General features: G+C 36.3%; 1 protein-coding gene across 2 annotated transcripts in view; it reads right to left on the reverse strand.

Annotated features, from left to right (window-relative positions):
* Positions 1–2,776: 2,776 nt before the first annotated feature.
* The window catches only part of LOC129764356 (probable ubiquitin carboxyl-terminal hydrolase FAF), a 45,167-nt gene continuing 31,880 nt past the window's right edge, over positions 2,777–16,063 (reverse strand). For both annotated transcript variants that reach the window (XM_055763342.1, XM_055763343.1), the window contains 7 exons: positions 13,359–13,468; positions 12,876–13,227; positions 12,560–12,819; positions 12,271–12,500; positions 8,153–8,499; positions 7,838–8,095; positions 2,777–3,124 (listed from right to left, as the gene is read on the reverse strand). In XM_055763342.1, coding sequence (XP_055619317.1) covers positions 2,951–3,124; positions 7,838–8,095; positions 8,153–8,499; positions 12,271–12,500; positions 12,560–12,819; positions 12,876–13,227; positions 13,359–13,468 — 1,731 coding nt within the window. In that variant the 3' untranslated portion in view covers positions 2,777–2,950. The remainder of the gene's footprint in view (positions 3,125–7,837; positions 8,096–8,152; positions 8,500–12,270; positions 12,501–12,559; positions 12,820–12,875; positions 13,228–13,358; positions 13,469–16,063) is intronic.

A 16,063-nucleotide genomic window follows, 5' to 3' on the forward strand; every position in this document is an offset into this window, starting at 1 on the left:
CATCTTTTATATGGATTCGCGGATTTTGCAAAACCACGCAAACCATCGATCCTTTTCAGAACCATAAAAGCTTTTTATTGAAGAGTTATTTTAAAAATATTGATCCATTCAAATGTACATAATAATATAATAAAGTATATAAATTAAGATCTCTTCATTCAGACCCACCGCCAGGCATAGAAGCAATACTGAGCGTGCTTTGTCAGGTGGCATTGAATAAGAACAATGACTAGAATCTAGATGAAGCATTAGCAGCTGAATTTTAGAGATTATAGGGAATTCGCTAGTGGCGAACGAGTAAATAAGAAAAGTTTCTTGCTAGATATAAAAATGTGAAACGATGTGAAATAAATCAGTTCCAGTCTAGAGCTCAAACCTCTAACATGCTTCCATTTGACACAGAACCTTAAATCGTTGACTTATAATTCGGAACTGACGTCAAATTGCAGTGCAATGCGAAAAAGATATTATCCAGCGGTGAGAGCTGTGTTCTTCGAAGGAAAACTTTAGGTGAAAAATGCAGGAAGTTGGTTGGATGGTTTATTCGGATAGAAACAAACACGCGGCTGTGCATATAAAAAGTGCTTTATTGAAACAAACTATACTCGAGTACTTCCTCTATGGAAATAAAATATAATAAATGGTTTTTCATTAGCGACTTCACAGTTTTGTGTCTTCGTCTCAACGAACCCTTAAAACATTTTAATGATCTGTCAGTGTCAAAACGTTGCAAAGAATAAACCATGATGAAGTACACGAACGAGCAACGCCTAATAATTATTAAAAATTACTACCGAAATTCGGAGTCGGTGGTTGCAATTTAAGGAGCGCTTACTCCAATTTTCGGCCGTAATAATCGTCACAGCCGGCAGGCTGTGCATAGTTCAGTGACCAACTTTGAGTCTACATTTTCGTCTCAAGATTCGCACAGTTAACTGTCCACCGTCACGATTAGATTTCGACAAACGATACGCGCGATAAAGAGCAAAATATTTTGCCGGTCCAATTGGTTTTACAGCTTTCCTTCTCAGGATTATCTCTGTTGCGTATTGAGACACTTTTTCAAATCACTTACCCCACCGAATCCTGATTTTTACTTTCCCCCACTATCAACTATCCTTTCGCAAGGGAACACCGTTATAGATGCTACTACTACTGACCGCGAACACCATACTAACATTCCTCCCCTTCCCATGATGACTGTAAGGACGTGGCCGGCTTCGTGGATAAAAATGTAAAAAGCTGGACATTTTTTGCCTTTGGCTGTTTCTCTAGAGTGCTTAAAAACTGGCTATATCCAGGAAAAACTGTTAATTAAGTCGAATTAAGGGGCTAGTACGGCTGGCCGTAGTGACAAGATGTACGTGGATCTTTATGGTTTCGTACATGATTAGGCGTACAGAGTGCAATAGGTCGGTAAAAGCAGTTCCATCTTATTATAACGTTTCTGATTTATCCGGATTGCGATCGTCCGTCTAGCGACGACCGAACGAGGTCTGTTCAAAAAGTATCGAGAATTCTGGTTTTATTCAATTCGTCACCAGTCATAATTCTCTGAAGAAAATCTGGGCCGTCGCCAGAGTAATATGAATGCAATGTTGTTTTCGGTTGACATTGAGTAATTTTGATACGAAAAAAATGAAATGTCATCAACAACTTCTCTAACGACGATTCGTCAATTGTCGTCGGTAGAAGTTCCCCGTAAAGGTTTCATTCGGTTTTAGTAGTTCATAGTACACCACACCCAGCTGGTCCCACCAGACAGCGCGACCGTCGATGTTGATGCATGGCCGGGGTATCCATACGTTGTCCGACGTTTAGGATTGTCGTAATGGACCCATTCGATGCAAACAACCCTTTCTTTTCTGCCGTTAGAGCAGTTGTTCGCACGTGAAAACGCACGTTCGCACGTGAAAACGGCGTTCGACGTCTCGTGGCTTCAATTCATACGGCACCCAATTCCTTATCTTTCGGATCATTCCCATTGCTTTTCAACGATCGGATATGGTTTGCTGAGCTACTCCAAGTGTATCTGCAAAATATTGTTGCGTTTGTGACGGATCTTGATCGAGTAAACCTCCAATTCTTCATCTTCAATCTTTTTTGGCGATCCGGAACGTTCTTCGTCTTCTAAGTCAAAATTACCACTTTCAAACCGTGCAAACCACGTCTCGCTCAGTTAGAGCTTGGTCACAATAAACTTCCACCAAAATGCGATGACTTTCCGCAGCTTTTTTTTCATATTGAAGTATTGAGGTAACACCGCAAGGTAACTCCCCTCAAAAACACTCTCGTTGGTATGAAATTCGACATATTCGAAGTGCCAAAAAACTATGTTGTTTGCGCTTCAACTTTTTGACATATACTGGAAAAGATGCACAATGACAGTAGCTTTTCAACGTATGTCTGGAAATTTGATTCACTGGAATAATAATCAAGTTACGCCATCTGTTGTAAAACCGAAGAAACTTACCGGTACACCTAATACCATGATGACTATTACCCGTTTACAGCAGAGGAACCGATCAATATTATATCTGAGGTGATAATCATCATGTAACCTGTAGTACCAGAACACAATTTCAAGACCCAATCTGAAAAAGCCGTGCAAATAGTCCTAAATTAAGACTACAGCAAAGTCTAAATAAAATCCTTCGTATGATCTTAAAAGGTTTACCTAGGACACGGAACATTGAAATCCACGAGATGGGTAGGGAAATTTGAGTCAATGGGGATGATTTTTTTCTCAATGGTAATAATTAGATTATATTTCAAATTACAATAATATTATCTGTATTTTTGGTTTTCGAATTTAAATAATTTTTATAAATAATAATATACAAAATTCTCTTGTTCTTATTTTCCTCTTAGATTGAAAACGTAGGTAGTTAAGATTAATAGTAATATGAACAAAGAAAAATAATGAAGATTCCAAGCATTTCCTTTTCGGTTATTCCGTACTTGTAGTTAGTGAACTGTTAGCTGTTGTGCCAGTAGTCGGAGGAGATGTATGTTGAAGTTGACTTGTTATCTGAAGATTAAGCTCTGCTGAAACTTTATCATCGGATGGAATCATCGTAGAATCATTCTCTGTTATGCTTCCGGGAGTTTTCTTGGTAGAGATCTTGTAATAAGAAGGCGTTAGGAAATATTAGAATAATGAAATATATTTTAAAAGATGTAACATTTGGATTATTAGAACACGTGAAGCAGGATGGCGAATGTTCATATTCTAAATTATATTTTTAATATCATCTTAAAATATATTAACAATAAGCAACTTAGAGATTCATAGTGTAAAGAAGAATAAGGCTACTAATTTCACCCCAATTATGAAATTAAAATAAATATTATTTCGCCTCGTTCCGATTAACCTAACTGGTTCAGATTTTTGTTTCTCGAAAGATTTGTGTGCATATTGTATGTAATTATATATACGTATGTAAATACCTATTGTAAAGTATAGTGATTATTTCCCTTAATAAAATTTCGATTCAATCATTTTTTTTATTAATTTATTACGAGTGTTTTTTCATTGAAAATTGACGAATAGCGAATTGTCTGGTTGATGTTTTAGGTGTCGTTAGTAGGGTTGTATGCACTCCTTTCATTTGAAGAACCTTTTTCCGGTTAAAACACATCGTTTAAACGTTATTTTCAGAATTCTAAGCACAAAAAATCATTAGTTTGAACTGGTAAATCCTATATATCACAAATCAACCAATGCTCTGCGTGCGAGTGGGCCAGGAGGGTATGGTTTACAATGAGCTAATAAAACCAGGTTAAACGGGGAATACAGATCGCTACCGACAACAAATAATAAATTTTAAACTTTGCATTTATGGAAAAGACGGGTATGTAATGTCGGAAATATAATCGGAGTGACGTAGGCCTACACAAAGAAGGCAGCCTGATAACAATATTCAAAATATTTTGTGTTATTTTCTTCTTTCGCGTGAAGTAATCTACCTGGAAAATGAATTAGTTAACTCTTTACTTGTTATGAACATTTGAATCTTTGGTGTTGTCATTTGCGTTTTCTATTAGTCGGATATCACTTCAGAATGCGTCGTATTTTAATAACTTTGAATAACTCTTTTGTGAGAAGGTTTGGTGGCCCTGAAAAGCGCCAATGGATTCATTCTTGTTCTCGTGATGTCGAAATTTGCGTCCTCATCTTTCCAATGCATCTTTCTAGACAAATGGAATGCAACCACAGGCAATTTCGCATCAGTATCATCGCTGTGGGCTGGATCGATAACACGAAAGCGATGGGCTATGGTTATCCGTTGATCGTTGCTGATGATATTCATGTAACTGTTGCCTAGGAGCCCCCGCAGACTGCAGACTTTTTATCGCTCAATAGTTTGATCGGCTTGTGAAACATAAATTGGACCAATCAAAACGTGTCACATAGTGCGTTTGGATAATGCTTGGCATCTTTGCGAGTTAAAAGCATTCCTTCATTTTTTCCTACATGTTCAGTGCCTAGATTTTCATTTTAATCCCCTATATCTTAGACGTAGTTCTACGTCAAAAGACCGCTACTAAAAATGAAGCACCAGCCAAAATGTGTTGAAAGTCACTATAATACAGTAAAAAAATTGTCTGAGGGATAGGCGAAATGTGAGATGAATCAAACGAGGATTACTTCAACAAAAAATATTTTGAGATTCTTCTGAAAATTATGTGTTTTCTTCATCGAAATAACCGGACAATTTCAATTCGCACATCTGGTACTTAACTGGATTCGATCCCACCGTGAACAAAAAATAGTAATAGTAAATAGAATTTTTGATAATTAATTGTATTCCGTTTCTCAAAGCATCAGCTTCGTTCGACGTAAAAGATCTGTTCAAATTGTTGCGATGCCAAGCCTAAAGTGAGTAATTCCGCCAATTTTCTCAAATTTCTAAATGTTGTTTTTTCCATATGCTTCCTTCTCTTCCGCGGAAACGTTCATCTCAATCTCGTTTTATTTATTTCTGACCATTTTTTGCCCGAGATCTTCACACAGTGTGCTTGTGCCTGTCGGCATTGTTTCTCGTTTGATATTGTTCTATGATACGCTACCATCACATGTGCTTCTGCAGTAGTTGCTTTTTTTCGTTTTTTCTATTTGCTGGTTCTACGGATTAAGCACTTTTATTTTGTGACTAGCCGTAATCGAAATCTAGCCGTAATCGAAATCTTCGGGGGATGCGGCACTAAACTTGACTACTCTCCTATTCTGGGTTTCAAATTTGCAAGATTCTGTATAACATGCGTGTCCTGCAGTTACCGATGTACAGTCCCAAACTCCTATTTTTGGTTGGTGATATGGTATGCCCATACATAAATTCAATCCAAAAACATAACAAAACACTACAAAATGTTTCGGTATGAAAAAATCGGTAAGTTCACGGCGTCATCACTATGCTAGGGAATAGTGAATATTAAAATATCCATTTCTTTTATTACATTTCAAGAGCACGTAAGGCTTTTGTCTCGCCGTATCTTCTGAAATGGAATAAATAGCCCAGCGACTCTATTTTTTTATATTGTTCCGTTCTCGATTTCTTGCGATAGATGTCGTGCATGAAGCGATCCAGACAAAGATGTTGTCGATGTGCTTCGATGAAAACGTTTTTACAGTGGGCTCTTTATACCACTCTATTGGAGCGATCCTTCCGACATTTGATTGAGCATTTTAAATCCCGAAGTAACACCAACACGCCTGACGATATCATCGGAAGGAATTCCGGTGTCCCAGTTCCCTTTTAATTTCTTCCTATGTTAGTCAGGCTGTGTGCGAATTCATAGCATAGAAAGATAGCTGTTCGGATGCTAGTTCAAAGGACCGTGTTCCCGCTTCTTGGAACATCTTGGATGAAGTTTCGTTGGAACGCTGGTGAGTGAGAACCACCTTCAATGTACAGTTAGACTTTTGTAGAATGGTCTTAGCCCATCCAGGTCTATGAGATTGAATATATTGATACCGTAAAGAACTTTTGAGTATCATTTCATATATTCAAAAGATTTCGACGGTGTCCCAGCTAATCCGATGGCTTTGATAATGTTGAGCCGGCTTCGCAAGTCATTTCGTGTATTTGCGACATGCGTTTTTGTTGTCCATCGACGATTGATCCAGACATCCACTACTCTTATCATGCCCTTATCATGAGTTTCGTAATAGTAGGTATACCTTCTAGAACATGATATTTAGAAATCCTCAGCCTAGCCACGAAGGACACAGCAGAATAACGGAATATCGGGGATTAGCAGCCAACAAGAAGAGAGTGGGTTGAAAAATCTCATTCTTTTGATTCATTGGAGGAGAGGTTTTTCAACCTACTATAAATATTGCCAAGTTAACCAAAAAAAAAACTCTGTGACCTTAGCCGACTTTACAGACCCGGTCAAAGACATGCGGCCTCCTTGCTCGGTCGTTAGTTTTTCGATATCGAGGAGAACGCTTTTCATATGTTCGTTTCCCTTAATAGCCACTAGAATAGAAACAACGAAGGGGGATAGCGAAAAGAGAATATTTGCGAAGAAGACTCCACCCTTGCTAGTAAGTAAGTTATCGCTAGGAAAATTCTCAGAATCTTTCTGTGCCCGAAACAACAATGGTCGCTTATTCTGCTCGTTTTGTGTTTTATGTTCTCCCTCGAGCTGTGAACGCTAGCGAATTTCACTTGAAGTGCATCTGGCATTGCAATTAACACAATCATCTGAGCCATGGCAAAGCAGGCGAAAAAAGAGAAAAGTGCAAATGATTATAGGTCGCTTCCAGCCATCAGTGTTTGGCTTTGTGTGTGTTGCTTGTTTTCGTTGCGCGAAACTTAAAACTTGTTCATCTCCTGTACGTGTGAAGACCTTCGATACTTTTTTTGCCATTCATATTTGCTCTCGTGTACATCGGCTCTGTTCTGATGCAACAAGCTCCTAGCTTTTTTGACGGGTTTGACCGAGAGTCGAGAAACGATTTTTCATAAACGGTGATTCTCGCGATGTTTCATTTTTATCGCTGCAACTGTGTGCATCTGTTAGACGTGGTTTTATATTAGTTGAATTACGATGCACGGAGATGCCTCTCGTTAAATGCGTTAAATGCGACATATGACCAATTAGTGTATTGTTCTCGCACAGGCAAGAAAGAATCGAAATGGTTCAACAAAACCACGCAAGCCATTAAACCTTTTCAGGAACTTTTCACTAAAGAGTTAAATTTCGACGTATTCGCAAATAATACTCGAAATGATAAACCAACAAATTTAAAAAATAAAAGATTGTGTAGTTCTACGTTCTAAGCGGTCTCGGATACAAACCCTTGATTTTTTAGTTTCAGATTCGATTCGCGAATTTGGCAAAAGTGAACAAGTGAGCTGTTGTTATGTTTTTGACAAGTAAACAAAACATGCTGTGATCACACATCCATAGAATATGTTAACTCTTTTCCGTACAACATCGAGTCTCACTCGTTTGTACTTGCATAACATAGGGTGCTAAAACGCTCACAGAGTAGTCAAATCACTTGATGTGTGACGTATTAAATAATACGGGAAAGGGTTAATGTTTGAGATTACTTTTCGATACACACCTTAGCATATCCATTATCACCCAAAAATGTATGAGAAAACTGGCTTATGTCCCTCAATCCTGATAAGATTTGTTGAACTCATTGAATTGAATACAATATAACAAGTATATCTTCAGAATTGGAATGATTTATAATTTTCTTTTATTACACATCTAATTTCAATAAAAAAATTATAAACCACAATAGCTTTTTGTGTTCTAATGAATGAATAACGAAAGTTTATGTTATGATCATTTGTCAAACTCATTATCTTACCACGTTTTGAACAGTTGTCGTTAATTCACTAGATGTTGTCTCGTATTCCACTTCTGCATGAATATTGACTTTTGACATTATGTTATCAACGTTAGCAATAGAAGATGGACTACAATTTTGTTTTTCTTCTTGAAGTGTATTCATTTTTGGCTCATTATGTAGACATGCGAGCTTCGTTGTTTCATTCGTGTTTATTGGTGCTGCTTGATAGTTTTCAGCACTTTTTTCAATTTCTTGTTCCTGTGGGTCCTCTTGATCCTGGAAAACAGAAATAAACAATTACAATTACAATTACAGAACAAATCATAACCTTACTTCTTCCGGACAAAGTTCAAATGCCATTTGCAGCACATTTTTAGCAGATTGTGATCTCTCTAGCACGAAACTGTTCGTGTTATCGTTACTTTGTGCTGGAGGGGACCATGAATTATAGTTATACTGCCCACCAGAACCTCTGTGCCTGTCTAGTTCATCTTGCAACCACTCTACAGCGAGTGTCCATTGACGTCCGAGGGTCCGAGTACTGTGAAGCAAATTCAGAGCAACACGACTTCGACTGAACAGTTGCACTAAGCACTTTATACACTGGTATGCCCTTTTTTGGTAATTAACTTTATTGCGTTGAATGATATCTAAGAGGCCTTCTCGATCATCCGAAATGCCTGTAAAGAGATGGAGATAGTATATTTAAGTTTGATGTGATTCTCCTGGACGTTAAGTACACATCAGTTTCAGTTCTCCTCGTCTAACACAAAAGTTTTCACTGCAAACTTTGTATAGAAGTTTAACATTGAAGATTTTTCTTGGTTCAGATATAATGTAATTTCTTCAATAATACGCTGTACATTCCACAAGGTAATACGAATCAAGTCCGAAGATTATCAATGTAGCGTGTAAAAAAACGCGTAAACCTGTTTATCAATCGAACATTCATTACTATTTTTGCTTCACAGATATGGAAAACGCACGAAATTTTGCCGTTCAACCTAAAACATCTAGCAATATGTGAAATATATGGCAACAGTAGAGGCTGTGTCGGTGTTGCTCATGATAGCGTCAGTAAAGTGAATGTATTCTTTCTCAAACTACTCCTGTTGATTGTGTCGTAGGAATCGCAGTCGTTCGCTATCTACCTTCGCGTATAAGTCGAACATGGATTGTTGGCACAGCTCAAGACATCGTAGAATGATGTTGTCCTGACCGCGTCGAATCATTATACGACCCCAATAAAATCGATCGATCGCACTTTCTTATTTTTTTCGTCTCCTCCAACCATATGTTCAAAAACACAAAATGAGTAATGATGTTCTTAATGACTGGAAAATTTCTGGCCAGATCTCATTCTTCAATGTTCATGCAATATCCGCGTTGCCCCTTCATAGCGAACGGGTAATTTTGCGTTAAAGAAATTTCTTCTGACTTGTGGTCACAAATATTATAGAGCTTGTCACCCAGATTACACACAAAGCGTGTTTCTTGGTATAGAAATTTCAACTAAGTAGCAATAAAAACATGAATACTACGTTGAGATGGCGAACGTTAGGAACATTAGGAACGTTAGTACAATTGAAGAAGATAATGGAGGGCGCAATCTAACAATTAACTGAATTTTTTGCATGCTACAATCATGATATCTGTTTCTCCTTTTATTTCTCAGCTACTAATCAGTGATACAATACAAACTTATTTCGTGAAAAGTCACATCAATTAGCACATCAAATCTGTTTACACTGAAGTCTCTTTTTACGGGGTTGATACGTGCCGCATAAAACCCCCGTAAATTCCAAAAACCACTTGAATTCCGAAATCTTCATAAATTCGAAAATCGCGTAAAAAACCGCGTGAAAAGCGACCTCGGTGTACTTATGTCATTATTTTACCCGCTTCATTTCCCTGAATTCACTTATCCATTCTTCATTCCCTGGCCTATAAATAAGCAGAACTTAGCTCCCGATGAGATCAATTTACTACAGCAGCTACTCGAACTTCCCAAGAGAGCATGGCCATAGGATACCTAATATACATCACCTGGCTATAAATTTAATTACTCGTGTTCAAAAATGCACTGATAAATGATGGCTCCTGGTTCTCTCTGCATAATAAAATAAATATTAGAAAAGGATGGTAAAGGCTTTAATGTATTTTGTATACGTTTTTGAACATCGATATAAAAAGTTCCTCGAGTCGAGTTACTCGTGTTCATGTTAGAATGTGGTTGCGGATTCTACCTCATCCATACCTCCCATACCTCATAGAATACTTTGGAGAATAATAAAGATAAATAGGGAAATACAGAAAAATCGACTACGCATATATTCTGCAATGATAAGTGAGTTCGAAAGAATCGATTGCGCATATGTTCTTCAATTAAAAGTTTGTTCAATTGGAGCTAGGATAGGTCGACAATATTGAACTTCATGTTCAATCAGATATGATCCATATCTATATGTGAAAATATAGATATGGATCATATCTTCTTATGTAAAAAACTAAGATTTTTTGACCGTACGTATAGCTTATCATCATAAGATAACGGATTGTCAGATTTGAGTCGTCTTTATATCGATGGGTTTGTCTCCACCCAAATTAGAACGATGTAATATTTTTTGGAGAATATTAAAAAGCCTCTCTGGAGTAAGAGACTCCCTCGTATAAATGAGACGCGCTCCCTCGTCCCCAATCGGTTGATGACCTAGATATTATTTTGGATTCAAAGTTAACGCTTCGCGCACGTATTTCATACGTTGTTTCTAAAGCATCTGAAGCTCTTGGTTTTACGTTTCGTATTACCAAACATTTTACCAACATACAGTGCCTCAAAGTTCTGTATTGTTCTCTGATTTGTACAACCATGGAGTACTCATCCGTAGTTTGAGCACCATATTACGACAACAGCAATCAGAGAATTGAGTCCGTCCAACACAAATTTGTATGCTTCACTTTACATCGACTATCCGGGAATAACATTCAAAATCCCCCTAGGTTTTTTAATAATTTTTAATAACCACAAAACTTCGCAGAGACAGAGCAGGACCTTTCGATTTTCTCTGCGACCACTGCCAAGTTCACAACTCCGTCGAACACTTCCTTTGAGGTTGCCATAAATATCATGATCTGGGAAATCTCCATGGAATCAGCGGGAGTATACGAGATGCCTTGAGCGACGATTCAGTGAGAGTAGCAGCACTTTTGTGTAAAATTTCATGTACAATTCGATCTCAACGAAACCTTGCGGCAATGCCGTCGAAAAAGAGGCGAACCAGTCCAGGAGGTTCGGAAGCTTCTCAGCTAAAGAATAAAAAAAATCCCCCTAGCTACGAGGATGGTTGTAATCTTATGGAAAATTCTTTGGTCAGCTATTTTTTGGTAACACTGAAGTAAAAATCGTGGTTGCTGAAGATTCCAATTGATGGCTCATTGAAAAAATTGTAAAAAAGATAGGTATTCGCTGTCAAAAACAGATTGTAGAGTGGTTCGAAAGCTTCAGTTTGATTGAAACAAATTTACCACGTATTTTTAGAAGCAAATTTTAATAAACACAAAACTTTTATGATTTTACTTCTGAAATGATACTTAATTCCACTAGCAGCACTTTTGTGTAAAATTTTATGTACAATTTGATCTCAATGAAACCTTGTGGCAATGCCGTCGAAAAAGAGGCGAACCAGTCCAGGAGGTTCGGAAGCTTCTCGGCTAAAGAATAAAAAAATCCCCCTAGCTACGAGGATGGTAGTAATCTTATGGAAACTTCTTTGGTCATCATTTTTTGAATTTTCTGAAGTAAAAATCGTGGTTGCTGAAGATTCCAATTGATGGCTCATTGAAAAAATTGTAAAAAGGATAGGTATTGGCTGTCAAAAACAGATTGTAGAGCGGTTCGAAAGCTTCAGTTTGATTAAAACAAATTTACCACGTATTTTTAGAAGAAAATTTTAATAAACACGTCTAGAAAACTTTTATGATTTTGCTTCTGAAATGATACTTAATTTCACTAATTTGGATGGTTTACAACTGTATCCAGTATCCAGAATTGAAATGGAAGAAACAGAGTCGTGCAAACATAGCATACTTTTCGAATTAGAGATAGTTCAAGGCATTGAATAAAAATTGAAGATTACCATTAAATATATAACCGAAATTCACACATTAATAGATATACATGATGATGTAAAAGGTTGAAAGTCATATCGAACATCTGCGATCTGCGGAAATCATAGATTTTTTTGCTATAAACGCAATCCGCTTCCAATTCGCATAGAATCTTGATGGAAGCGTACGGCAGGCATGCTCTTGGCTCTCGGAAATTCTTAAAATTGTACGTTACCGAAAACAAGTAATTGAATTGAAATTTGTTAACATGTCGAACAGTCGAAGGCCGTTAGTCGCAAATAAAGTTAATATGAAAGTTTGACAAACACAACAAAAAATCTTACCGAGAATAGCATTATGTATTCTATGGTTTTGCCATGAATCCTCAATTAGCAATAGTTGGAGCAGCAGCTCGGTGTGATGCCTCATATCGTGCCAATATGCATATCCACAATGCCACAATAGTTCCGCTAGTAGGGCCCGCGAAAAATGGGGATTTTCCCAAGTACAATACTGTAATAATTTCACACCTTCCTCACCAATATTCGTGTCCTCGATTAAACGTTTAATATAGCTGCAATAAAAGAATTCAGAGTACAACTTTGATTTCGAATAGATTTTGATGATACTCACCTAACTCTATTGAAAAGATATTCGGCACACTCGGATGAAAGAGGCATTAACGTATCATACGTTATGTGCTGGTCAATAAAAATATTTGGTTTCACAGCTACGGCACCATTCGAACTCTGACATCGGTTGGATACGTCACAAGAACGAATTAAATGCGAAACTACTTGATGCAGTTTGCTCAGATCAGGATACTGATATTTAATCTGCGGTCCCGGGCCTTCATCTAATGCTACTTTCATGAAAATGGCAGGAACGTTAAGCTGCAAAAGAATAGATATATGATTCTATTCGAGTGTTTATTCGTATTGTTGTATACCTTAATCAGCTGTTGCTTCTCATGAAGCCCCAAACCGGCATATAGGCTAAACAGATTGAAGTATTGTGGTAAGTGCTTTCCGTAATCAGCAACTTCTTCTTTCAACATAGATAGTACCGCAATCAGAACTTGTTCACAAAGATTGTTCCCTTCGTAGCCGAGAAGCGGTTCATCATTGGCGGCACAGTGACAAAAGAATACGACTAGTTTTCCGAAAGTGGATCGAATTTCTGGAGAAGGTGCCGCTAAGATATACTCGCATAGCCTTGTTGGAGGACTCAACAACACATTGGCAGCAAACCAATGCCTAACTGCAGCCGATGTTCGAATGTGCTGACAAAGTGTTTCGTACCTATGGATAAATACGATACGATTCCTGGTTAATGTTATGCGTTCAGCGTTTGTGATGCAAGCATATTATACGAAGAAGATATGTAACAGATGAAATTTAAGGAAAAAGTCGTAGTATAATATATCACTTACCAATCATTCGCAACGCCACGTACAGTTTTTTTCGTTCTATATCCCGAATGAAAAAGAAACTGCGATACTAGTTGCATACTTTGCAACGACAACTCTTCTGCTACTGGTAGCTAAATGGATTAGAGAATATATACAGGATGATTTGAAAAGAGAACTTCTGTTAAATAAAATAAATAATGAGTTTTTGATGGGGCAATTTATTATTACCATGCAAAGAATATTTCCTAAATGAGAACAAGAAAAATTATTTGGTATTATTAATATTATAAAGAAACAGTCCGCACAGTGGGTTTTTATGATTACAAACTGACAATACAAGAAAATAAAAAGATTTATTTAAAAACCCTGCTTTTCATGATCAAAAGTATCAACTTTATCATTTTATCAAGTTATAATGTTCTAACGTAACATCAACCGCCCGTTCGCAAGTTGTTTCGCATCTGCATTTCAGGACCCTCCATTGACCATTCTTCAATTGGCATTCCCAAGGCTAGAGACGAATAAACTTCAAAGTTTAAAGCCTCTATAATAGGAAAAAAAAACAAATATTTCACATTTAATCTTCTAAATAAAAAACGTTAGAAATGAGGCCGAGAAAGTCTAAATTAAACGCATGACATGAACTAAACAATCTCGTTGACTGTCCACGAAAATTTGATGATCGCCATATGGTGATTCATTCCAACTTTAAAAAAAAGGTTAAACGCAGGGCTGGACAAAGTCATATTCAACTGAGGATAGTCAGCGGATTATGAAGAAAGTCGCCTTCGTATTCAATTGGAAATCAGTTTTGGCTTCTTCCAGCAGTCTCTCCGTCAACATGACTCAACAGTCAGTCGGGCGTTTAGTTGCAATCTCACTCTGCGACTCGACTATCGCATTTCATTGTTCCCCGTCAAATGGAGTTCAATGCATACTGAAGTGATTCCCTCCTTTATAAATTATGTTATAAATAATTGAAAAATGAAAACACAGACATGATTTGAGGTATAGGCTTCATTTTGACATCATTTACAGGTATCGATATAGCCTATAATTTATAAAATTAGACATTTGCAAAAAAGTGACATCCAAATCAATGATAAAATGTTTGCGTTCGCAAATTTCAAGCAAAAACAAGCATGGTTCATTTTTCAGTTTTTGGAGTTGAAACTTGAAATTCATGTAAACATCATTTTCAGGTATCGATACAGCCTATGATCTATATATATATATTTATATATATATATATATATATATATATATATATATATATATATATATATATATACATATATATATATATATATATATATATATATATATATATATATATATACATATATATATATATATATATATATATATATATATATATATATATATATATATATATATATATATATACATATATATATATATATATATATATATATATATATATATATATATATATATATATATATATATATATACATATATATATATATATATATATATATACATATATATATATATATATATATATATATATAAATGGATTTGGAGCTGCCATACAAATGGAACACAAATTTTTCCATTACTCGAGAAATATTCAAGCAAATGAAACACAAATTTCTACATTACTCGAGAATTAATCAAGCAAATGAAACCAAATTAGGCATATGAAGGTTTTAGGGTGCAATAAATGTTTATATTATGGTTAGACACACCACCCCCTCTCTAAAGATGCTAGCCATACAAACGAAGCACAAATTTTTGCATTACTCGAGAATTAATCAAGCGAATGAAACAAAATTAGGTATATGGAGGTTTTAGGTGCAATAAATATTTCTATGGTTGTTTGACACTCCTTTCCCTTCTCTAAAGAGGGGGGAGGGGGAGGTAGCTGAACAGCTCGAGAACTAATGAAACAAATGGAATCAAACTTAACATATAGAGGTTTTAGATCGATGAACGTTTCTATGGTAGTTCGACACTTCTTCCCCCTCTCTAAAGGGGGGCTGCCATACAAATGAATCACAAGCTTCTGCATAACTCAAGAACTAATTTAGCAAATGGAGCCAAATTTGGGATGTGAGGGTTTTTGAGTACGAGAAATGCCTCTATGATGGTATGACACCCCTTCCTCCTCTGGAAAGGAGAGGGGGTCCCATAAAAATAATGCACATATTTTAACTAAACATGTCAGTTGAAAATTTTCGAAAAACTCTGAAGGAAAATGGGGGAATTCGAAAATTCAATTCGCATGTGTTCTACAATTATATTTTGACAAGCGTTGTTAGTGCATTTAATGATTGCGGTAACGAAATTGATCTTCGTTCGAAAGTGAAAATGAATTTTAATGTGATAAAACGCACTATATCGTCTTCTATCTATATAAATAAAATGGATCGCCGAATGTGTTGATAAGAGCAAAACTCAAGAAAGAAATTGTCCGATTTAGGGTTGTCTTCATTTTATCATATTTTCTTTATAAAACATTTATTCTATTTAACGGAGAAACATGTTATTTGCAAGTGGATGAAAAATCTTACACGAGAATTTTATCTGAAAATAATCTGATATTATAATGTCGAGTTTTGGTAGAAGTACTGAAATTTTATAGCAAAACATAATTTTAAGGGGTAAATTAGAAGATCAATTTACAAGTAAGAAAACGTGGATGTGATAACGGAAAATAAATTTTGAGCGGGACGAAGTTTGTTTCAAAACTCTGATATTTT

This window comes from Toxorhynchites rutilus, chromosome 2, assembly GCF_029784135.1.
Source record: "Toxorhynchites rutilus septentrionalis strain SRP chromosome 2, ASM2978413v1, whole genome shotgun sequence".
NCBI lineage: Eukaryota > Metazoa > Arthropoda > Insecta > Diptera > Culicidae > Toxorhynchites > Toxorhynchites rutilus.